This window comes from Geotrypetes seraphini, chromosome 11 (assembly GCF_902459505.1).
Source record: "Geotrypetes seraphini chromosome 11, aGeoSer1.1, whole genome shotgun sequence".
In the NCBI taxonomy this organism is placed as follows: Eukaryota; Metazoa; Chordata; class Amphibia; order Gymnophiona; family Dermophiidae; genus Geotrypetes; species Geotrypetes seraphini.
Window position 1 is genome coordinate 13,870,599 of NC_047094.1, and position 26,258 is coordinate 13,896,856.

At 41.0% G+C, this 26,258-nt stretch overlaps 1 protein-coding gene across 2 annotated transcripts in view; it reads right to left on the reverse strand.

Annotated features, from left to right (window-relative positions):
* Window positions 1-26,258, reverse strand: part of SDK1 (sidekick cell adhesion molecule 1) — a 1,012,418-nt gene that overhangs the window by 17,978 nt on the left and 968,182 nt on the right. For both annotated transcript variants that reach the window (XM_033963079.1, XM_033963080.1), the window contains 2 exons: window positions 17,772-17,936; window positions 5,681-5,818 (listed from right to left, as the gene is read on the reverse strand). In XM_033963079.1, the coding sequence (XP_033818970.1) occupies window positions 5,681-5,818; window positions 17,772-17,936 (303 nt within the window). The remainder of the gene's footprint in view (window positions 1-5,680; window positions 5,819-17,771; window positions 17,937-26,258) is intronic.

The window sequence follows — 26,258 nt, forward strand, 5'->3', positions numbered from 1 at the left end:
AAGCTCCCTTCAGTTCTGCCAGCACTATGGACAGAATTATAATCTGAGCTGTAACAGCCTTGGAAGTCTCCTTGACAGGGGAGGGAAGCGCCATAATATAGTCCTGAGGTGTGGTTACTCCTCTGAATGCCAGAATGAAAAAGGAAAGGGTGGCAGACCTCCCACCTTGGAGTCACTATATAATCAGAGAGTAAGGTTCATTGGGTACATCAGTGGCCCTAGCAGGTATTGCAAAAGCAGACTCTGCTTGGGAATATTTCCTATGGCTACATCCTGGTGGCATCCATACTGTTCCAGTCACATTTGTTAACTTAACAGCACCATTAAAAACCTTTTTTTTTTTTTTATAAAAACTATTGAACTAAAAAAAAAAAAGGTAGTCATCTATACTGAGGCAAGAGTACAAAAAATGAGGTAGACAAAGAAGAACCATAAAAAGGTCTTTAGAGTAGTATCTTACTTCAGAAACACGCACTTGAAAACACTATGGAGACTTGAGATATGGCTGTTTCTGCAAATCAATGCCTGCATCAGGAGTCCAATTTCAAGATTTGTAGCTAAAAAGTGCGGTATTTCAACTGGACACAAATAAATGCACCGAGTATGATATTGGGTGGCTGCAAAACAATGAATGTAAATATCCTTCAGTCACACAAACTGTTGAGGGAAAACCCGCACAAAGACGATTGTCTTCCTCTCTTTTTGTACTGTTACCTTGTGTTGGTCATGGAGTATTCCTCTCTTTTTGTTGTGCTGTTGTCTATACCGAGGCGCCTACCCAAAAAGCAGGAGCGATTAGATGCGGAGTTTGGGCGTGGATAGAGTTAGGCACCGGTATTATAGGCCAAGAAAACCCTGGCCTAATATACTGGTGCCTAACTTGATTTAGGCGTGATTCTATAAACGGCATCCAACTTTGAATGACATGTAGTAGGTGCCATTGTTAAAGACGCCTACCAATTTTGATGCCATTTATATAACTGGGCTTTTAAGACCCAATTCTCTATATGTAGCCTAAAAAAATTGGTGCAAACTTGTATGGCGTCAAGTGCGGTTCTATAAAAGTTAAGTGCATTGTATAGAATCACGCTAAGCGCCGCCTAAGCAGTGCTAGGCATTGCTATGCACGATAACATTTAGGGGCATCCTATTTATGCCAGGGATTTCTTGGCCTACATGCATGACCCTACGTCGTTTACACAATGATGGCTAAGTCAAAACCAAGCACATGATCCAAAAACATGTCTACTTTTAGGTAGATGCTTTGGACTAGGTGCATACCACTTGGTGCTATGCAAGTTTCAAGTTTCAATTTTATTTTAATTTGATGAGTCGCTTAATTTAATTTTTACTAAGCGAGTTACAACACTGAAAAAAAAATAACATTTGTTTTAACATAATGTTTAAAAATTTTAAAACAACAGTTAAGACCAACAGACAAACAGACCAACTGAGACACTAGGTAGGTAGGGTACAGGAGAGAACCATAAATGGAAAAAACATTAGGAGGGGGAAGGTGGAAACCTGGAAGGTAGTGTAAAATTTTTGAACATAATTTATAGATTAAAAGCGTCTTTAAAAATAAAAAAAGCTTTTTAAATGACTTTTAAAATGACTCAAATGATTTTCCTCTCTCAGTTGCTGAGGTAAAGTGTTCCAAAGTTGTGGAGCCTTTGTCGTCGAGTTCCAATAATTTTCAGGGAGGGAACCACTAAGAGTTTTTGGTTAGTGGACTGAAGGGAACACAATATACTATAAGGAATAAGAAATTCGACGTTTACAACTCATACAACATACAGCAATCAAATTAATAAATAAAAAAGGCAAATTCGAACATGTCACTCCGCTCCTTAAAGAGGCTCACTGGCTTCCTATCACTCACCGTATAACTTATAAAATTATTCTCCTCTCTTTCAAAATTAAAAACTCTCACTTACCTTCATTTCTTGATAAATTATTAATACCCCAAAGTTCACCTCGCTCTTTAAGATCTACTGATCAAAAACTTCTATATATACCATCCTTAAAAGAATCCTATTACACTAGAAAAACTAATTTCGCAATAACAGCACCCACCTTATGGAACTCTCTCCCTCAATATCTTCGTGATGAATTACAACTACCAAAATTTAAAATCAATCTCAAAACTTTTCTTTTTCAAGATGCATACGACAAACCCTAATCTCAAAATCATAATTTTTTTTTTTTTTTGGAAACAGTCCACCTCCTTCTTTATTATGCCCCCACCCCTTATGTGTCATCCCCTTTCCCCTCTATATCCTTTTTCTTCTTTAATTATGTAACTTTTTCCCACCTCCCCATCTTTCCTCACTTTCTAGTTTGTCTGTAAATGTCATACTTGTTCACTCTATTTATTCTTTTACACTCTTTTTTTTATTTCTCTCTATTCTATATTAAATTATGTTTTGATTTTTTTTTTCTTTTAATTTTCTCTATTTATAATTGTAAACCGGTCAGATATTCATTTTATGATCGGGATATTAAAAACTAATAAACTAATAAACTTGGAAACTTGGAAACTTGCTTTATTGATAAATTGGGGTTTGTTAGTAATAAGGGTTTTGAATACTAGTAATAAAATTTTAAAAGTGATGCGGTGATTAAGAAGCCAGTGAGATTTGGTCAGAAAAGGAGTAACGTGATCATATTTTTACCATTATGAATAAGTTTAATGGCGGTGTTCTGGATGATTTGTAATCGCTTCTTTTCCTTTTGCGTAATATTTATTAATAATGAGTTACAATAATTAAAGAATAAATTAGTATATTTAAAGATTTTGGCTCTAGAAATTTAGAGATTGACCGGATCATTCGTAATCTGTAAAAGCAAGATTTTACGATGTTACTTATATGCTCATGGAAAGAAAATTTGTCATCGATGATGACACCAAGTATTTTTAAGGATGATACAAGCTCCAGGTGAGTGTTATCAAGGGTAAGCTGAGCACCTAACCTTCAATTAAGTCCAATTAATGCCAATTACAAGTTAATTGCCATATTTTGGCACTGATTAGGCCTATTAATCAATTAAGTTACGTGCCTACATAGGCTAGGCGTGCCAATGTAGGTGCCTAACTTTAGGCGGAGTTTATAGAATTTGGGAGTTACTTAACCAGTGAGCAGACTGAATATCACTGCTAACCACTTAAGTGCTGGCTCCACTCAGCACTAACCAGACAGTGCCCCAGCAGTCCGAGGCAGTATTCAGTGGCACTGCATATGACCAGCTCTCTTGCCCATTTATACCCCTCTGAATATCTTGATCTTGATTCCCTAAACCTCTCTTGAAAACGCGTGAGGTTCTGGCTACATTTGCTTTCAAAGCTAATAGCTGTTAAACGGAGTACTTTTTGTATTCTTGGATTTTTTTTATAGTCAATTTTAATGAGTGTAAATCACTTCAAGTATATGTAGAGGCAATTAGTAAATGTGAATAAATTAAATAAATAAAGAAGCTACCACAGAGAAAGTAAGTTATTGGATGAATGAAGGGAATCTACAGCTTCTTTAGCAAGAAAATGCACTATTTGGACCCTCACTCTGAATACGAAGAATAATTTTGTGCATCTTAGTCACCATACTCTGTGGGCCTTGAACTTCATCTTCCCCATTGCTCAGGAATGAATCACATCCAATATCCTTATTTCAGGGTAATGACACAAGAGGGGTTTCTATTTATATTTGAGTCAGCGCCCCCCCCCCCCCCCCCCCGCCTGGACCTGTTGGAGGTCTCTCCCGGACCTGCCGTAAGCCCTGCTAGTCCAGAGGTGAGTCGGAATAGGAGAGAAACCTCCTGCCTCCTGACCTAGCCGACTCTAAAGCATTCCACCTCCCTCCTGCCTCCCAGACCTCTAAAATGCCTACCTTGAAAGCCCTGTTGGTACAGCAGTGAACTGGGGCAGAAGCGATTTTCCTATGCTCCTGCTATCTAAAATGGCTGCCGTGAGTTCTCATGAGTTCCTGCAGTCTCATGAGGTTTGCTGCAGGAACTCATGGCAGCCATTTTAGATTGCAGCTTGCATGGGGTAGGAGCATAGGAAGATCACTCTTGCCCCGGTTCACCGCTGGATCACTAGGGCTTTCAAGGTTTCTAGAGGTCTGGAAGGTTGGATGCTTTAGAGTTGGCTGGAACAGGAGGCGGGAGGGATCCCTCCTGTCAAGGCTCACCACTAGACCATCAGAGCTTACGGCAGGCTCAGAGAAAGGTCTGCAAGGCATTAGGGGAGGGAGGGAGGAAGTGGGGACAGGGTGCAGAGCTTGGCAGGGCAGAGCAGGGAGGGAAGGAGGCAGGGTGGCTAGATGCAGAACCTGGCAGGGCAGGGCATGGCACTTGAATATAAACCCTCGGTTTATATTCGAGTTAACCATTTAGGAGGAAAAAAAAGGTTACCTCAGTTTATATTTGGATCAGTTTATATTTGAGTGTATATGGCACATAAAATTCAGATTAAAAAAAAAAAGTCCATTGTCAAAGCATTGCCAAAATAGGAGAACAATCAGTATGAAAATGTGCCAGAAAGAGACTTCTTTTATCTACCTAATTGAGTTATTATGAATTAAATGAAAAAAGATCAATGAGAAACAACATCAGCTTCTCTCAAATTGAGTACTCTGAATTTGATCTGTGTTTAATGAAAGGAGTGCAATGATTTGGTAATATGGAAGGTAATTCGATAACAGGTTGTCTATGATAAGAGGGCAAGATGATTCCTACTTAGGCCACATCTGTGCATAAATATGACTGTCTCTGGGAAAAGGTAAGTAAAGAAGTGGAGCCAAAATGTTGAGAATAGTCAATTTTTCATGTCATGGATCCATAAGCAAACTGCAAAAGTTACATGTTTTAACTTCTGTAGCTTTTTTATTTTTTCACATAAAATGATGGGGTTATGACTGTTGTATTACAAACTGTTTGTGCTAACAAAATTTATAAAAACCTTGTTTTCTTTGTTTCCGGTGACTTTAGTCACCTTTTCCCAGAAAATTCTCACAAATTACCCTTAAGTGGGCCCATATTTTATTGCTTAAAATACATTCCCCCTTATAGAATCCCCTCGTTTATTTACTGAAAATATTTCTAGACCACTCACTCTCCAAGGTGGTTTACATTAAACAAACAGTAAGAAATGTTAGTGTATTAACTACACATCTCCCTCCAAATTCACAGGTTTAAGACGCGTGACTCCAGTTATTTGCGAGTTTCTAAACCCTGACACACCCCTGCCTCCCGGGCCTCTCCACGCCATACCTGGTGGCCTGTGAAGCGGGACAAGAGCGATCTTCCTATGCTCCTGCCCCGTGCAGAGCCATCAACAAAAATGGCTGCTTTGAGTTCCCGCTGTAGTCTCGTGAGACCATGGGAACTCACAGCTGCCATTTTTGTTGATGGCTCTGCACGGGACAGGAGTGTGGGAAGATCGCTCCTGCCTCGCCTCACCGCTAGACCAAAAGGTAAAGTGTGGAGAGGTCCAGGAGGCAGGAGGGTGGCGGGGGTGGGTCAGAGTCGGCCCTAAATGTTATTCATGATTTCTCCATATTTGCAGACCAGCTCTGCCCCTAACCCCTGCGAACATGAAAGGAGAAGTGTAATTTGCTGAAGATATGCTGAAATTTCACATTGAATGACCACACAGAGTGATCCAACGCCTGAGGACAGTCACCTGTGTTGCAGTTCTTGTACTTCTTATTCTGACCATGCAGAACCAAGGCAAACACCACCAGAAGGAGGAGGATCAGACTGCAAAGAGCCATCACTAGCACGAACCACCACTCTTCGTAAAATGGAGCTTCCAATTCGGCTAGAAGGGCAAACAACAAAGGCAATCAAGCACAGATTTATCACAAGAAATCCAGATAATGCATGGTTTAGCTTTGTTAATCCTTTGAGAAATGCAGCTCTATTCTCGGGGTACTAGTTGGTTAGTACAGCATGTTGGGCCTACACTCGTCACAGATATTGTGCGTTGACATTGTAAGTACTATACTATACCTTTTATGTACTAGTTTTTGAATATTTTTATTGCTGTCTATTGTCAACGTTTGACATATTTCTGCCGTATACCACCTTGGGTGAATTCCTTTAAAAAGGTGATAAATAAATAAAAATTACTGAATGCATATTTCTTCTAGTACACTTAGTATAATTTTAATCTACTTAATCCTTCCAGCTACTCTCCCCATCTTTCTGTAATCTTGTGTGCACATTTTCGTGCTTAGCATGCAAAACCATGCATGTAGAGTTATATGCATAACTTAACAGCCTAATTAAGTGTGAATTGACTTTAGCAACCAATAATTAGCAATTATTGGACTTAATGGGTACTAAGTGACCCTAAATTCCATTCTGGTCCCAGTTTCTCAAAAAAGATATAGTGGAATTAGAAAAGATTCAAAGAAGAGCAACCAAAATGATAAAGGGGATGGAATTCCTCTTATATGAGGAAAGACTAAAGAGGTTAGGGCTCTTCAGCTGGGAAAAGAAAAGGCTGATGGGGGATATGATTAAGGGCTACAAAATCCTGAGTGGTGTAGAACGGGTGGATCGATTTTCACTCCGTCAAAAATAACAGACTAGGTAGGGGACACTTGATGAAGTTACAAGGAGATACATATAAAACCAATAGGCGGAAATAGTTTTTTACTCAGAGAATAATTAAGCTCTGAAATGCATTGCCAGAGGATGTGGTAACAGCGGTTAACCTAGATATGCTTTAAAAAGGTTTGGACAAGTTTCTGAAGGAAAGTCCATAGTCTGCTATTGAGACAGACATGGGGATAGTCATTGCTTGCCCTGGGATCACTAGCATGGAATCTTGCTACTATTTAGGGTTCTGGAATGTTGCAACTATTCGGGTTTCTGCCAGGTACTTGTGACCTGGATTGGCCACTGTTGGAAACAGGATACTGGGCCAGATGGACCATTGGTATGACCCAGGATGGCTGTTCTTATAAGAACATAAGAATGGTTTTAGCCCAGTAGTCTGTCCTCACGGTGGCCAATCCAGGCCACTAGTATATGGTAAAAACCCAAATAGAAGCAACATTCCATGCTATCAATCCAGGGTACACTATCTGCTCTTACCACAACCTCTGGCAATGTGTTCCAGAGCTTAACTATTCTCTGAGTGAAAAAATATTTTCTCCTATTGGTTTTAAAGGTATATCCCTGTAACTTCATTGAGTGTCCCCCTAGTCTTTGTAATTTTTGAGGGAGTAAAAAAAAAAATTCAATCAACTTGTACCTATTCTACTCCAATCAGGATTTAGTAGATTTCAATTATATCTCCCCTCAGTCGTCTCTTTTCCAAGCTGAAGAGCCCTAACCTTTTTAGTCTTTTCTCATATGAGAGGAGTTCCAACCCATTTATCATCTTGCTCTTCTTTGAACCTTTTCTAGTTCCTCTATATCTTTCTTGAAATAAGGCGACTAGAACTGAATGCAATACTCTAGGTAAGGTCGCACCAAGAAGCAATACAGAGGCATTATAACATTCTTAGTCTTGTTAACTATCCCTTTTTAAATAATTCCTAGCATCATGTTTGCTTTTTTGGCCACTGCTATTGCCCTGGGATCATTAGCATGGAATCTTGCTATTCTTTGGGGATTCTGCATAGAATCTTTATACTCTTTTTTTTTTTTTCACAATTGCTCGACGAGCAATCTTCTCCTTACCTCCAGATTGGCACTTCTCCTATTCACACACCATTGTATGCCTAGGGCATAATTAAATCTTGTGACATTTGTTAATCGGACCCCTGAAGAAGGCCTTCAGAGCCTAAACATGGACTGTGTTGGTTCCATCATATCATAATTCATTAATGTGTGATATTGTTTTAACAGTATGGATTGAAGACAGGGTTGGACAGGTTCCTGCTGAACAAGAAGTGCGCTGGTAGGGCTAGTCTCAGTTAGGGTACTGGTCTTTGACCTGGGGGCTGCCACGTGAGCGGACTTCTGGGCACGATGGACCACTGGTCTGACCCAGCAGCGGCAATTCTTATGTTGACTTGAAACCGTTTGAAGTCTTTGCAAAGAATTATAATAAACTCTGACATCAAGTGCCTCATATCTGCGGCCTCACTTTTGGTTTCCCTTGTTTTTCTGTGGATCTTGTTGGCGTTTCTTTGGCTGTGATTTCTTTGAGATTCTGCATGGAATCTTGATTCTCTTTGGGGTTCATGTGACCTGGATTAGTCACTATGGAAACAGGATACTGGGCTAGACCATTGATCTGACCCAGGATGGCTATTCGTATGTAATTTGCAGTTAGGAACACGTAACTGCAAGAGGGTCATGTGCAGGGCAGGGGCTTCCAAGTACTTACACGCTAAGTGTTTGGAATATTGTCTGTTACATATGTAGCTGCTCAATTTAGACATGAGCTTTTACGTCTGCCATAGAACTACAATAAATGCTGGCACCTACAGTTATGTGTGGAACTGAGGACCTATGCAATTAAGTAGTGAATTAGCAATATAAAATTCACATTTACCCCTGGATTCTATAAACAGCACCCAAATTTGTGTGCGATCTTGAGATCTGTGCACAAATAAATTACATATCGAGCCATTAACAAACAATTATTGATAATAATTGGCAATAGTTTGGATTTGCGCACAGATTTGGCTGCGCGCGATTCTAAAAAAGATCTGCATCCAACCCAAAAGGGGTCATGGCCATGGTTGGGTCGGGGCATTCAGAAAAGAGGTGCGCAGTGTTGCAGAATTCCGGGGATCCACACCCAACTTGCATACCAAGACTTACACCAGGTTTCAGTCCTTGCGTCCAAAGTCCAATGTGCAAATCCCCACTAGGTACTGTTCTATAAAGAGTGCTCATCCCTGAACATCTTTACAGAGCAAAGCTAAGCGCTGATTTTTCCTAGTGCTATTTACTGAATCCGGCCCTTAGATTTATACTATCTTATAACTTGCTAATTAAGTAATCTAACAACATCTACAACAGTTCCTTATGGAATACTGTAGGTACTATAATTACAGTGGTACCTTGGAATCCGAACTTAATCCGTTCCAGAACCCCGTTCGAGTTCCAAAATGTTCGAGTACCAAGACAATTTTTCCCATTGAAAAGAATAGAAACTGGATTAATCCGTTCCTGGTCCCGCAAACTCTGCAAGATCGGGCCTACCTGGCAGATACAGAAAGATCGGGACCCCCAGCAGCAGAGGCAGCAAGATCGGGATCCCCAGCGGCAAGACAGCAAGATTGGCAACGGCAGCTGCAAGTGGGGTTCAGCCCAAAGCTTCCCTCCCAGGCGGAAACAGGAAGCTGCGTCAGAGGGGAAGCTTTGGGCTGAGCACTGCTTGCAGTTTGGATTCCAAAACAGCATTCATATTCCAGGGCAAAAATGAAGAAAAAAAAAAGAGTTCGGATTCCAAATCGTTCAAGTTCTGGGGCGTTTGGATTCCGAGGTACCACTGTACTACTATACTAGTACCTCTGGAAAATGCTTCAGTCTCAACCTGTAATATGTTCTTATGAATGTGCTTCCAGAGGCTGTGGTAGATAGGAGCACTGTACAGGGCTTCAAGGAAGGCTTGGATAGGTTCCTAGAGGACAAAGGGATTGAGGGGTATAGATAAGTGTAGAGATGGGTTATAGGGATAGGAGTAGAGGTAAATTACAGGAATAGGAGTAGAGATAGGTTATAAAGCTAGTCAGGGACCACTGCTCAGGCAAAAGGGCCTGATGGGCCGCCGCGGGAGCGGACCGCTGGGCGAGATGGACCTCTGGTCTGCCTCAGCGGAGGCAACTTCTTATGTTCTTATGTTCTTATGCTGTCAGTGCATTCATGCTTTAACTGCTAGATCCCTTGCTACAGACCCTACCTTGGCCTCTTCTCTACTGATTATGCAAGAATCTCAGGTTGTATAAGCCAGCGCAAAATCTCCGGGCAATGGATAAGGTATTTATTTAACAAGCTTATTCCTGCCTAAAACCTAAGCGGGTTACAAGAATACATACATAAAATATAACCAAAATCAATAACATAAGAGCAAACTATGGTAAAATTACTCATCCTGCATCTACTGCTCCATATTAAACAGCGCTTCTCATCTATTTAAAAAAAAAAAAATACTTCCACAAATACCGAATGCTATCCATCATCCCCAACTGTCCAAACACTACCAAGCTTTCGCACAGTTAGTTTTCTTGGCTTTTGCTCCAAAATTATGGAATTTACAACCTTTCGCTTTACATTAAATTGATTCTCTTCTGCAATTTACGCACCATCTTCAGACCTATTTGTTTCAGAAAGCGTACTCTTTAATTTAGCCTGGAAGGACCCCAGTTGTGGAGTCTGCATAAAGCTACGATGTTGTTTTCTGTATCGTTATTCTTAATTCTCTGTGAATAGTGGAACGAGTGGAATATAAGAACATAAGACTTGTCGCTGCTGAGTCAGACCAGTGGTCCATCGTGCCCAGCAGTCCGCTCCCGCGGCGGCCCTTAGGTCAAAGACCAGTGCCCTAACTGTGTACGTTCTGATTCAGCAGGAACTTGTCCAACTTTGTCTTGAATCCCTGGAGGGTGTTTTCCCCTATGACAGACTCTGGAAGAGCGTTCCAGATTTCTACCACTCTCTGGGTGAAGAAAAACTTCCTTACGTTTGTCCGGATTCTATCCCCATTTAACTTTAGAGAGTGCCCTCTCGTTCTCTCTACCTTGGAGAGGGTGAACAACCCGTCTTTATCTCCTAAGTCTATTCCCTTCATTATCTTGAATGTTTTAATCATGTCCCCTCTCAGTCTCCTGTTTTCAAGAGAGAAGAGGCCCAGTTTCTCTAATCTCTCACTGTATGGCAACTCCTCCAGCCCCTTAATGATTTTAGTTGCTCTTCTCTGGATCCTTTTTGAGTAGTACCGTGTCCTTCTTCATATAAGGCGACCAGTGCTGGACACCATATTGCAGGTGGGGGCGTACCATGGCCCGGTACAGCAGCATGATAACCTTCTCTGATCTGTTCGTGATCCCCTTCTTAATCATTCCTAGCATTCTGTTCACCCTTTTTGCAACCGCCACGTATTGCACGGATGGCTTCATCGACTTGTCGACCAATACTCCCAAGTCTCTTTCCTGGGGGGTCTCTCTGAGTACCGCACCAGACATCTTGTATTCGTGTATAAGATTTTTGTTACCGACATGCATCACCTTACACTTATCCACGTTAAACCTCCTTTGCCATGTTGCGGCCCATTTCTCGAGCGTGCAAAATAAATATGTAAGAAAAAGAGGCAGAAGAGCCCAAAGCCACTAATTCATTTCATGACAGAGGTTCTATTAACATTCAAAAGATGCATATCAACGGACAAAGAAGACGCTTATGTAGGTTATTTAGAAGTGAGAAGGCAATACAATAATTCGGTGATTCTTAAAACTGTCCTGGGGAGCCAGCCAAGAGATCCCTGATGAATATCCCTATACGTCTCCGACTCTGCTCAGTCTTTAGTCCACTGTTCTTGTACTATGTGCACCCTTGAGATAATTTTTTTAACCGCATCAAATTACCAGATGTATAGCGGTTTAAGAACCACTGCTTCGATTGATCTTTTTGGTTCCTAAAGGAACAGTTGCAACCAATTGGGAGCTCTGCATTTTAAATCAACAAGGGACCAGTTTTCGCAATAGCAACACCACCCTTTGAATACAGAAAATAATGCGACGCAGGCAGTTCCTCTCATGTCACTATCCAGCTTGCAGACTGCGCTTCATTATCACCACCATTCTAAGGCGTCAGAATTGTGGGTTTTCAATTCCAGTGACCTCCTAGTTGAATGCATCAATTTCAGGGGGATAATAAAGGAAAGCACATTAATGAACTGGAGGACCACTGAAGCTGAAAAAGAAATACAATCTTAACACACGCGTCTCGCAAAGTGTATCGGTTGCGAAGAAAAGCTCTTTCTGTAGTTTAGGGAGTTATTAAAAGCCTGACGGAATGCGGGCATGGATAATGTATTCTTATGATTGTTTCATTAGCATCTCATTTACCAGATAAAGACCCGCTGATGGAAACAATAACAAATAACAAGGTTCATTTTCATAAGACACCCGCACTGCAGTTCTTTATCAGTCAAATAAGGACTAGATGTTCCTCACTGCTGGCAAAACACATTTTTCAGACAATGCTCTTGGCAGGTAAATGAACAAGAACATGTCTTCAGTTTTTTCTTAAAATTTCAATTCAGTGGAGATGCTTATGATGAAGAGTTTGGAAAGCTATTCCTACCCAAACCACAATCAGTCGAAATAAAATTGCAGTTAAAAAAATTACGCTCTCCCCTTGGAGGTAGAACACTGATACATATAGATGAAAATGTCAAGCAAATTTTCCAAAGGAAACGCCTTGCAGAGCTTCCCTTTGAAATTTCCGAGACCAGCTGGCAGCATTAAATACCTGGAAAATGAAAACCCAAGCATTGCTTGCTGTCCCTGATCTCGCTGTACCCTGGCCACACCTTTATGCATGCTTGAAGGGAGAGTGGCTAAAGCGATAGCCTCAGCACCCTGAGGTTGTGGGTTCAAACTCACACTGTTCCTTGTGACCTTGGGTAAGTCACTTAATCCACACTTCCCCACCCCCTTGCCTCAAGTACATTAGTTAAATTAATGTACAGGGAAAAATGCTTGAGTACCTGAATAAATTCATGCAAACAGTTCTGAGCTCCCCTGGGAGAACAGTATGGAAAACTAAATCTATATATATAAAATCAGATGTATGTATGTATGTGCCGCGATCACGCAAAAACGGCTTGACCGATTTGAACGAAACTTGGTTTGCAGATCCCTCACTCCCTGGGGTGATATGTTCTGGGGGTCTCGCGGCCCACCTGCACACGTGGGCGGAGCTACAAACAGAAAATCTGATTTCACCCATTCATGTCAATGGAAAAAATGTAAAAAGCTGCCATTCTCACAGTAATTCAAAAACGGCTTGACCGATTTGGACGAAACTTGGTATGCAGATCCCTCACTACCTGGGGTGATATGTTCTGGGGGTCTCGCGGCCCACCTGCACACGTGGGAAGGGTGGGTTCACCCAATAATGTATATGTTCTTGCTCCTGGAGGTGAAACTAAAAATGTTGTTTATAATCAAGTTTTCTGTTAGTTGTATTGTATTCATTTTGTCAAATATTTCACATTATAATTTGAATATTGTACTTTTTATAAAGTAAAAAAATATTTTCATTCACCACTATAAAGTATCTTTATTTGAATCCATTTACAGTGTTATTGCTATAATTAAATACCCGTGCAACGCCGGGCCATCAGCTAGTAAATAATAATAATAAAAAACATCCTAATACTTTTACCTGCTAAGGGCAGAGCACACATATCAGTCCTTACTGGTCAATAGTCAACATTTTTTTTTATGGCGCTGACCGCTAAGGCTTGACTAGAGTTCAGTGCTGGGCCTAATCTGGATACTGGCACTGAGAGAGTGCCACGGTGGTCAGAGGAGATATTTGCTTTGTTTTGACATATTTATTCACTAGATATATCGCTTAACACATTTATAAAGTTTTAAAGCAGTTTACAATAAAATGCATAAGAACATAAAAAGTTGCCTCCGCTGAGGCAGACCAGAGGTCCGCTCTCGTGGCGGCCCATCAGGCCCATTGCCTGAGCAGTGGTCCCTGACTAGCTCTATAACCTATCTCTACTCCTATTCCTACAACCCATATCTATATCCTTCAATCCCTTTGTCCTCTAGGAACCTATCCAAACCTTCTTTGAAGCCCTGTAACGTGCTCCTGTCTACCACAGCCTCTGGAAGCACATTCCATGTATCCACCACCCTCTGGGTGAAAAAGAACTTCCTAGCGTTTGTTTCAATTTCTCCGAGTAGATGCCAGATTACTGGAATCCCCCGAAAAAAGGGCTGGAGCCTGTAAAGTAGACTGCCATTCTATTTCTGAGAAACCTAAACCTGATTGCCAAGTATTAGCCATTTTATGAACTCTCTTGAAATATATATAACAAAAATATCCAAAAAATCAAGAAAAGGATGCCCAAAATAAATCACAAAAAATTGCACCCTCCAAAATACAGGACAAAAAAGTCACCTTTCTTTACAAAAAGGGAGAAAAGACCTCAGTGTCTAATAGGGGCTCTTTAAGCTTCCCATATAGACAGGCTAGTTTTAAACAGAATTTAATCCTAGCAGACACATCCTTGGTCAGAAAAACTCCCAATTAGTAAGTGAACCTCTATTCTAATTTTCTAATAGTTTTATATATTTTCTTATAGTTTTATATATTTTTTTAAACTTTTCTTCAAACAACAATTGTCAAAAATAGAAGTCACTTCTTTCTGGCATTTGTTTTAAACCTGTCCCCTTTTAATTTCTCCAAGTGCCCCCTTGTACTTGTGGTTCCCCATAATTTGAAAAATCTGTCTCTGTCCACTTTTTTATGCCCTTCAGGATCTTGAAGGTTTCTATCATGTCTCCTCTAAGTCTCCGCTTCTCCAGGGAGAACAGTCGTAACTGTTTCAATCTGTCAGTATATGAGAGATTCTCCATACCCTTTATCAGCTTTGTTGCTCTTCTCTGGACTCCCTCAAGTACTGCCATGTCCTTCTTGAGGTACGGCGACCAGTACTGGACACAGTATTCCAGATGCGGCCGCACCATTGCACGATACAGTGGCAGGATGACTTCCTTCGACCTGGTCGTGATACCCTTTTTAATGATACCCAACATTTTGTTTGCTTTCCTTGAGGCTGTGGCGCACTGCGCCGACGCCTTCAGTGTTGTGTCTACCATCACTCCCAGGTCTCTTTCCAGGTTACTTACCCCTAGTAGTGATCCCCCCCTCATATTAGCAAACTTATTCATAACAACATATAAAGTGTACTGAACATCATAAAAATATTGTTCATAATACATCAGCCGACAAAATTAAGAACAGCAAAAGGCACTTTCAAAGGTCCAATTTTTAAAAACTTTACACAAGCCAATATAACTAGTGATACAGCTAGCACTATTAGGCAAGGCGTTCCACATGGATGATCCAACGTAACAGAAAGATCTATTTCTTGTTGAAGTCAGTTTCACTACTTTTATTGACGGAAGGTGACGTAGGCAGCGCTGAGAGGATCGCAACGGGCACTGGTAAATTTGCTGCTCATTTTGGGTAGCCCTTTCAGGACCAAGGGACATATTTGTCCCATAACTTTAAAATCCTATAAATTTTGATTGGGATAGTCTACAGTTCTAAATTTGATATGTACGGATTCCATATGATACTGCCTTTATGTAAACAAACTGGTTCCGACATTCATTCATTAGCGTCGTTGCCAGATTGACGAGAAGATTCACTTGCCACACTGTCCATAAGCCAGAAGTTTGATTTTTTAAAATAAAAATAATGATATTTCACAAAAAAAAAAATCAATTTTTTGGCATCTCCAAGCCCTTTTTACCATAAAAATGTCGTCAAAACCACAAAAATTGGCCTACGATCCTTATGGTCCTGAAAGGGTTAAATGCCATTGAATATCTGCTTTCAACCTGCATAGCAATTCTAATCGGCTCAGTTAAGTAGTCTTAAATACTGGTATTTAAAATAGGAAAATAATCACAGGCATTTATGAAGGAAAGCTGTAGCACCAGATTCTAGCCATGGTTCTGATTGAGCCTGAAATTACGGAGATAAAAAAAAGAAAGACGGAAAGCACAGATGGAAGAGTCGTCGGGTTTTGGGATATGATCAATTTTAGACCAGCCGATTTCAGCCTGGTCCTTGAAAACCATCTGGCCATTTGGGTTTTCAGATTGTCCACAATGAATATGCATGAGATAGTTTTGTTTATTCAATTTTCTAGACCGTTCTCCCGGGGGAGCTCAGAACGGTTTACATGAATTTATTCAGGTACTCAAGCACTTTTCCCTGTCTGTCCTGAGGGGCTCACGATCTATCTCATGTACCTGGGACTATGGAGGGATTAAGTGACTTGCCCAGGGTCACAAGGAGCAGCGTGGGGTTTGAACCCACAACCTCAGGGTGCTGAGGCTGTAGCTTTAACCACTGTGTCACACACTCCCCAAGTGAAGTTTAGGGGCATATTTAAAATTCTATTTCTAATCTTGGTATTTACGAAAGAGTGGGTTCGGACCAATATAAGAGCAGGAGAGGGTGGTTGTTTACATCCTGGGATGAGAGTCTCAAGTGAGAATACTAATATACTGTGTGTGCCCTCTTTGAAAGCTTTCTTTCCCTCTCTGAAAAGCCTCATCAATTGGGTTCTCTCCCCTTCCTGGGCTCTGACAAGGTGATTAAAAGAACTGCACTGCCCAGATTTATTTTTACCCATATCTATGGTAATCCCTGCTGCCTTCCTATGACACTGACATAACCATGGCTTTCGCACGTGACCCCTCCTGGTAAGTTACCTCACGATGTGTCCCTTCACCTTTATTCTCTAAGACTAGCCCACAGTCAGTTTCCTCCCAGTGGTCCCCTCTTCTTCCACCGTTGTGTCTCCTGTATACCTCCTCCTGCTGATACTGACTTTCCCCAATCTCTCCCTTCACTCCAAACCATTGAACTCCTCAACAACACACCACTCACTTTTTGAATCCATTACCTCCTTTTGCTCACTACCCTCTTCTCAGGCCTAAAGCTTCAACACTTTCTTCCTCTCATTCAGCCATCCCCCCACTCTTCCTACATGCATCTCGCCTTTGGTGCAGAAGGTACACCCATGCCTCTCCCACTCTCACCCATATCTTCTTGCTCCTTCTCTTGCTCTCTGCTGGGGATATCAACCCAAACTCTGGTCCTCCCAACCAACTCCCACCCTACTCCCACCCTACTCATGCAGGGCACACTGCAATGTCACCAATCGCAACCTCGCCTCTCCCTTCCTGTGCCAACGTGCCCCTTCTTCCCTTCCTGTCAAAACATGACCCTCCTCCTCCCTTCGGCGCCCCAATGCGCCTCTCATCGTCTATTCCTCCATCTCAAATTTGTGCCTCTCGTGGGTGTCTACCTCCTCTGGTTGGCTCTCTCCTCCCAGTTGCACTTTGCAAAGCTATGGACGCTGGCTCCTGCATGCAGCTTACAGCTGACCTGGAAGTCTTCCTTCACATCAAAGGGAAAGCTTCCAGGTCAGCTGCATGCAGGATCCAGTGGCTGTGGCTTTGCAAAGTGCGACTGGGAGGAGAGAGCCGGCCAGAGGTAAACACCCGCAAGAGGCACAAATTTGGGATGGAGGGAAAGACGACGAGAGGCGCATTGGGACACCGAAGGGAGGAGGAGGGTCATGTTTTGACAGGAAGGGAAGAAGGGGTAGTAGGCATAGGAAGGGAGAGGCAAGTCATAATAAAGAATTGAACAGATAAATAAATAAATGCATGCAAATGTAGCTCATACTCTACATCAGGGGTGTCAAAGTCCCTCCTTGAGGGCCACAATCCAGTTGGGTTTTCAGGATTTCCCCAATGAATATGCATGAGATCTATTTGCATGCACTGCTTTCATTGTACGCTAATAGATCTCATGCATATTCATTGGGGAAATCCTGAAAACCCGACTAGATTGCAGCCCTCGAGGAGGGACTTTGACACCCCTGCTCTACATATTGACTGTGGATATTCTGAAAACCAGAATGGTCTAGTGGACTGTTTAATTCTTCCCTGTTTAAGGGGGAACAAAGTATATAGCAATGATGCCAACATAAGGAGGAGACTCAGTTGTTTATGGGTTAAAATAGGTCCACTTACCTGAAACTGCAGCTGAAGCAATGCTTGGTTCGCCATAGCCAAAGTCATTCACAGCCACTACACGGAACTCATAGCTCACCCCCGATCTTAGTTTATCTAAGCTGACGGTAAAGGATGTAGCTCCTTGAGGAATTTCCTTTACAAACATATCCCACAGTCCTTCATCTGCAGTTCAAGAAGAATAGGGAATGATTTTAAGAATGGCTTCCCTGAATTCATTTTACAAAACCACAGGCTCCTATTAGTTTAGAGAGAGGATAGATGGCCTTGGGTTGGGGGACCAGGATTTAAAGTCCTGTTTCTCCAGGGCAATGTTTCCAAATGGGGTGATTTTGTGCATACTGTGACAGCAATGAACCTCACATCTAAACCAGGGTATGTGGATTGCGATTTCAATCTCTCATATGTATTTCAATCTCTTGCCATAAAACCTGCACCATTCCCTCTGGATGTAACAAATATATAGATGAATTGGAAATTCTTTTTTGATCAAGCCTGCATCGTTCTGTCACAGATTCTTGGTCTTTGACAGCACATCTTGGTAGCCGAGGATAGTCTCTCTCTTCATTCAATTCACAGAGTAATCACTTGGGATTGACATCTCTATGATTAATGCCATTCTGGTGTTTTCCTTCTTCTACAAAGATGTGTGTGTAAATCTTTTTAGCAATTTTTTAGCGTGCAACTGAAAAGGAGGAGTGGCCATGAGAAAAATCATGAGCAAGTTGAGGTTTCACTAAAGATGCATGCGCTATTACAGAATCTGAGGATCCATGCTTAATTTACGCACGAGGATATTCACCAGGTTTCATTTGGTGTATATCCTCATGCCCAAAGCTGGGCGTAGATCCTGGCACTATGCGCTATTCTATAAACAGTGCCCAAACAGTGCCATTTACACATACCTTTACGGAACAGCACACAATCAATTGTCTTGCACAATCACAATCGTCTTGCAAAACACTCGCAAACAGGGTTACTCGCAAACCGAGGTTTGACTGTATTAGTGATAGGAAGAAGTGCAAAAGTGGCATTGTGAGACTCAAAGGTGAAGGGGAGGAATATGTAGAAGCTGATAAAGAAAAGGCCAAATTGTTTAACAAATATTTCTGTTCTGTGTTCACGGGTGAAGCACCGGGAGCGGGACCGCAGAAGACCAACGTGAATAGGGATGGAGGAGTAATAGACCCTGATCGATTTTCAGAGGGTTGTGTTCATGAGGAGCTAGCTAAAATAAAGGTAGACAAAGCAATGGGGCCAGATGGTATAGATCCTAGGATGTTGAAGGAACTTAGAGAAGTTCTGGTAGCTCTGTTAATTGACCTTTTCAATGAGTCTCTGGAGTCAGGAGTGGTCCCTCTTCACAAAAGTGGAAGTAAGGAAGAAGTAGAGAATTACAGGCAGGTAAGTCTGACTTCTGTGGTGAGCAAATTAATGGAAACACTTTTAAAACAGAGAATGGTCAAGTTTCTGGAATCTTGTGGATTTCAGGACTGGAGGCAACATGGATTCACTAGAGGTAGTTCTTGTCAGACAAATCTGATCAATTTCTTTGACTAGGTGACCAGAGAATTAGATAGAGGATGTGCGCTAGATGTGGTGTATTTAGATTTTAGCAAAGCCTTTGACAGTGTTCCACACAGATGTCTAATAAATAAACTGAGTGCCCTCTGGATGGGTCCCAAAGTGACAGGCTGGGTCAAGAACTGGTTGAGTGGAAGGCAACAGAGAGTAGTGATCAATGGATATTGCTCTGAGGAAAAGGAGTGGGCCTGTTCTTTTTAACATTTTTATAAATGATATTGCTGAAGGGTTGTTGGGTAAGATTTGCTTCTTTGTGGATGATACGAAAATCTGCAACAGAGTAGACATGCCGGATGGTGTGAATAACATGAAGAAAGACCTGGCGAAGCTTGAAGAATGGTCTGAAATTTGGCAGTTAAAATTTAATGCTAAGAAATGCAAGGTCATGCATTTGGGCTGCAAAAACCCGAGGGAATGGTACAGTTTAGGGGGTGAAGAACTTATGTGCACGACAGAAGAGCGGGACTTGGGTGTGGTTGTATGTGATGATCTTAAGATGGCCAAACAGGTTGAAAAGGTGATGGCAAAAGTTAGAAGGATGCTAGGTTGCATAGGGAGAGGTATGACCAGTAGGAAAAAGGAGGTATTGATGCCCCTGTCTAAGACTTTGGTGAGACCTCATTTAGAATAGTGTACAATTCTGGAGGCTGCACCTTCAAAAAGATATAAAAAGGATGGAGTCGGTCCAGAGGAAGGCTACTAAAATGGTGTGTGGTCTTCATCATAAGGCGTATGGGGACAGACTTAAAGTTCTCAATCTGTATACTTTGGAGGAAAGGCGGGAGAGGGGAGATATGATAGAGACGTTTAAATACCTACATAATGTAAATGCGCATGAGTCGAATCTCTTTAATTTGAAAGGAAACTCTGCATGAAGGATGAAGTTAAGAGGGGATAGGCTCCGGAATAATCTAAGGAAATACTTTTTTACAGAAAGGGTGGTAGATGCATGGAACAGCCTCCTGAATTCAAGAGGGCCTGGGATAGACACGTGGGATCTTGGAGGGAGAAAGAGATAATGATTACTGCGGAAGGGCAGACTAGATGGGCCATTTGGCCTTTATCAGCCATCATGTTTCTAGCCTGTTTTTGAAGCTAAATGGAATAGATTATATTTATGATCCTACTATTAAAATATTGGGAGTCATCTTAGATCGTGCTCTGACATTTAATGCTCAAGTAGATGCCTTGGTTAAAAAAACCTTTTTTGTCCTCTGGAAAGTCCGTACTATTAAGTCGTATTTTGATTTCACCTGTTTCAGACTCTTGGTGCAGTCTCTGGTTTTGGGCCTACTAGATTACTGTAATATTGTCTATTTGGGCTCCTATAAGAAAACTATTAGGAAGATGAGAGTTATCCAGAATACGGTGATTTGTCTGATCTATAATTTGAAGAAATCTGAATATATAACACCTTATCTTAGGAAATTGTATTGGATTCCTGTTGATGTGGGGTGTGTGGCAGAGAAACCTTGAATGTGACTAATTTTATGGTTGCCTCAGGCTCTATATAGTGTTAATTCAGCCTGGAGTATAAGCAACATAAATAATTAAATGGAGACAAAAGAATTGATGGGAAAAGGAAATTAACTTATCCTACCAAATTATGACATGCTTTTCTAATAACCATGCTGTAAACAGGTATTTAGATAATTAATTTCTGAACTAATAGAAACAGGAAAGAGGGAAGGAGAAAACAGAAACATTTGAAAATTCAACTATTATTATGCAAATAATGTGTTAATTATATACAGTTAGTGTTTCTTTATTGTTTCCATTTCTTTACGGAATAAATACTGGGATTTTGAGAATGATGTTCTCTTTTTGCATTTTCTTTCTGATCTTTGATACAGAAGTTATAATGAAATTTTTTTCTGGATAAATTTATATGTCCCATTTCTCAAAATTGCATGTGCAAATATGGGCACCTACCCAATTTAATTAACAAGACAATTAGTTCCAATAATTGGGCACTGATCATCAATTATCGTCACTAATTGGACTTAATTGAAATTGGTGCAGGCATCCTTAGGTGCTGGGAACCGTGCGTAAATTTTATGTACGGATCTAGAAAGGAAGCACGGCCTTGGAAGGGTCATGGGCAACTGGTGGAACATCAATAAAGCAGACTTTGTTGGATCTGTTTGTTGTGTTTCACCTACCCAATTTGCTCACACAATTTAATTAACAAGACAATTAGTACCAATAATTGGGCGCTGATCATCAATTATCATCACTAATTAGACTTAATTGAAATTTGTGCAGGCATCCTTAGGTGAAGGGAACCATGCGTAAATTTTATGCACGGATCCAGAAAGGAGGCACGGCTATGGAAGGGTCATGGGCAGACTGAACGGGTGCCTGAAATTTACACGCAGTTTTACAGAATAAGGGAAATCCGAGCGCAATTTAGGCTTGAGAATTTAACCAGTTAAATCCTCACACCCAAAACTGGATGCGGTTCCTAGTACCAAACGGCGCCCAACTCTGAGCCTCATTTCTAGAATCTGCACCATTTATAGAACCAAGTCCATAAGTGCTGACGGAGTGTGAGTAGAAATACAGAATTAAGATTTGACAATAAATTGGTTTTGAACTATTGTACTGATTTGAGATAACGGTTAGTGCAGTATTATTTGCATTTATTTATTTATATCCCACCTTTCCCAAGGCGGGTCACAAGAAAATACTTACATAAACAGAAACACATACATTACAACAGGTGGAACATCAATAAAGCACAATAATGACAATGTAAAGCCTCCTAAAATTACAAAGAGGCTACCAGCACCTTGCATCAAGTCCCATATTTCATTTTACAGAGAAGGTGTTTCTTCAACATTTTCTTAAAACTACTCAAACTTATTTGCTGTCGTAAATATCCCAGAAGCTTATTCCACTCCTGAGGACCCACACACGAAGGTTGACCCACACACTATTTAGACCAGTGGTTTCAAACTCAAACCCTTTGTAGGGCCACATTTTGGATTTGTAGGTACTTGGAGGGCCTTAGAAAAAAAATAGTTAATGTCTTATTAAAGAAAATACAATTTTGCATGAGGTAAAACTCTTTATAGTTTATAAATCTTTCTTTTTGGCCGAGTCTTAATAATAATATTGTCATTTATAGCTAAAGAGACATATGATCAAGAAACTGTTTTATTTTACTTTTGTGATTATGATAAACATACCGAGGGCCACAAAATAGTACCTGGCGGGCCGCATGTGGCCCCCGGGCCGCGAGTTTGACACCACTGATATAGACTGACAGTAGACTGGGAACTGGGTTTCATTCCTACTGCAGCTTCTTGTGACTCTGGGTAAGTCACTTAATTCTTCATTGCTCTACTTGTATTCTCGTAATATGTAAACTGCTTTGATTGCAACTACAGAAAGGTGGCGAATCAAATCCCATTTCCTTTCCCTTCCCTCAATACAATAGGCTCTTACCATACACCCTCCAGACTCTTAATTTTAGGCACCTTGTTATGGAATCATTCCCTTAGTGTCTACTACTAATTTACAAATAGGCAAACAGGTGATCACAGTCAATTAAATGGTGCAGGTGATGCTTCACACTTATCGTTACTCAGTTAAATGGTGCAGGTGATGTGCTAACCTGCACCATTTTGCATGCACTAAAGTAATTTTCATGAACTATTTTTCTATGCATGCATATGAATCAAAACTTGCAAAAATATAACTGAGGCACAGTTATGGTTTTTTTTGTGGTATCAGCTGCATGAAGGCAATTTCATGTGTAGCAGGCTCCTGCAGTGTGCTTTCCTTTGTAGTTGCAGGAAGAACACATTGGGCCCCTGCTCCAGAAAAGTGCCAATCAAATCTAAAGAGGAGGAAGGTGAGTTAAGGGAGGAGCCTTGTCTTTCCTCCCCAAGAGGGAGTCGAGTATGGAAGAGATGTAAAGCTGGGGCCCACAGAAGCCTTGGTTCTCTGTTGTAGGGGCTAAGAGGAGGTCAGTCTGATCCACAACTCATCTTGGTGCATATTAAGATGAGAGAGACCTGTTCCAAAAAAGACTGAATAAATCAAGAGTTGCCAGATGGATCCATAGCTGACTCTTAAGGCATAGATTGCCCTAAAGTAGATGGGGTTGGTCATTGGGGAGACTTGATCCTCATCATCTGACAGAGAGAGAGAGAAAAAGAGAGTGAAGCTGCTACTGCAAGATAATCTGTGTTGGTGGAAGAAGCTGGTGAGTAACAGGAGATAGAACCCATCCAGGCTGTTATCCACCAATCTGTTTCAGCACTGGAGAACACACAGTAGTTCCCCCAAGGGACAACCAAGAGAGGGGAGGTGAGGTAAGTAAAGTAGAGAATAACATTCATCACCATTCCCATCCCCATGTCATTCTTTACGGAGAAAGGGAAGAATGATAGTATGAATGGGCACAGCCACTGACCCTCAAGCCTTTCATTAAAGAATGCTGGTGGAGAAGGACTGAGGTTGCGATAGACACTAAAGAATGATATGGGATTGTCTCCTGCGGTTATCCGCAGGGACGGAAATGGTGATGAATTTTGTCACTGTGTCATTCTCCACAGGGCTTAACCCTTGCCCAAAATATTTTCACAATCGTAGGCAACTGATTAACATCAAGGAAGAGTGCAGCACCATACAAAGGAGTGAAGATATCAATCAATATCCAGCAGGTGCATAAGTGTGAAAGATGCTTGAATTTTAAGTGGCCACAAAAGAGCTACCTATTGTCTTTTTATCATATTTTGAGCCTCAGCCCCACCACTCCACCACATCAATAAACTTTCATAGCGGTGGAATGCTGAGGTAGAATGGGGTTCTCTGATTGGTTAAGTTCCTTCCAATGGGAGGACAGAGGGAGTGAGTTGTTTTGAAATTTGCATAAATTTGTTAGTGAGAAGACGCCGCGGCCATCTTTGCTATGAGAATTTTTGATGAAGTGGCTGACGCCGGCGCTAACGGTAAGAAGGGGTAGAGACGACAAGACTTAAAAAAAAAATTTGTTGGGTGCTTAGGGCTAGTTTTAGAATGTTGTTGACAGGCTTATAAGTACTGATTGAAAGCAAGACGCGAAACATGTTGGGTCCAATCCTCCTAAAATGCGCTTAAAATAAAGCTGAAATAAGGTTGAAAGAAGAACTTCATTAAGATAAGTCCATGATTTAAATGAAATTGGACAAGTATTTTTCATAACGTATTTATTCATGAAAAGATGAAATACTGAGCACTTTAAAACAAATTAAATGCTTTAAATCGAATAGAAAGATTTAAATTTATTCTGAGCCAGTGACGACATTACCACATAAAGCTCACCGCTATGAAAGTTTATTGATGCGGTGGAGTGGTGGGGCTGAGGCTCAAAAAATGATATAAAGACAATAGGTAGCTCTTTTGTGGCTATTTAACTGGGAGTTTTATTGGAGGTGTTTTTTGAGAAAATTGTGAAGTTATTGCCTCTAAGAAAAAAGAAATATTTAAATTACATCTTTAAGGATAGTGAAATTCAATTTTAAGTGGAACATAGTGTTCAACGGAGATCCAGAATTATCAATTCATCGGAACATAAGAATAACCATACCGGGCCAGACCTGATGGTCCATCTGGCCTAGTATCATGCTTCTAGCAGTGGAACACGAGTACTGTACTTGGCAGGAAACATTCAATGCTATCAATCCCAGGGCAAGCAGTCTCAATAGAAAACTATGGACTTTTCCTCCAGGAACTTGTCTAAATCTTATTTAAACCCAGATAGGCTAACCACTTCCTCTAGTAATGAGATCCAGAACTATCTGATTCATTTTGTAATTACTTCACTTTATTTTTATGAATTATTTGTCTCCTTGTTTTTACATCCCTTCTTTTCTTCTTAGCAGTGATTAGATGGCAACACAAGCATTTGAGAAGCAAAGTCAGTGCTAGGCAGACTTTTAAGGCCTGTGCCTTGAAAATGGCAAGGAGAAATCAAGTATTCATATGCAGTATCACATCATACCTTATGAGTTTATCTTGTTTGGCAGGCTGGATGGACAGGTCTTTATCTGCCGTCATCTACTTTGTTACTATGCTCTGTGTATATTAATGCATTAATAGACGGCCCATTAAATGGGAGTTTTTACGAGAACTTCAAAATAGTCTCCCAGGCTCTCTTTTGCCTTTGGAATTTACTGTGCCTAATTATTAAGCAGTTATTGCGGTCAGCTTTATAGACTATGTGCCATGAGAGCTAAGTTGTGGAAATTTGTAGAATGTTTTGGCCTCTGAGTTATTCCTCAGCCTCACCAATTTGAGAGGTGACTACACATGCATAATTGAAGAAGACATTTAAAAATGAGGAGTAATAATGAGCATTGAATTAACTAGAAGCCAAGAAAAATGGCTCAAAAGTCAATTGGTTTTGAAACAATGCACACCACTCCAGTAATCGCAAAATGGTATACACTCACTCCACTGAAGGAGAAAAGCCTCAGATGGTAAGGAAAATTCCATGTACCAATGGAGTGAGCTATAAAAATATTGGCTCTACTCCAAACCGTCCATCATTGGCAAAAATCCCTTCTTTCAATATGCTTTGAACAGTCGAACTATATAAGCATGGAAAGATTTTATGTAATACGTAAACCGCTTATCTGAGCAGTAGAAGAGCATTATGATCCCCCAACAGTGGCCATCGTTTCATGGTTCAAACTACTGCTGCTTCAGGGTACAGGATCAATGGTGCACTCAGCGCTCACAACTCAAGTCCTAAGTAACCCCTACAATGGAGTGAGTGTAGGCTATTTTGCGATTACTGGAGTGGTGTGAATTGTTTTAAAATCGTATGTTGTTCCTCCAGTCCTTCTTTTGGCTTCAAAAGTCAATTGTCTATGCCTCTTTGCTTTTTCCTTCTTGACATGCTCTTTTCCA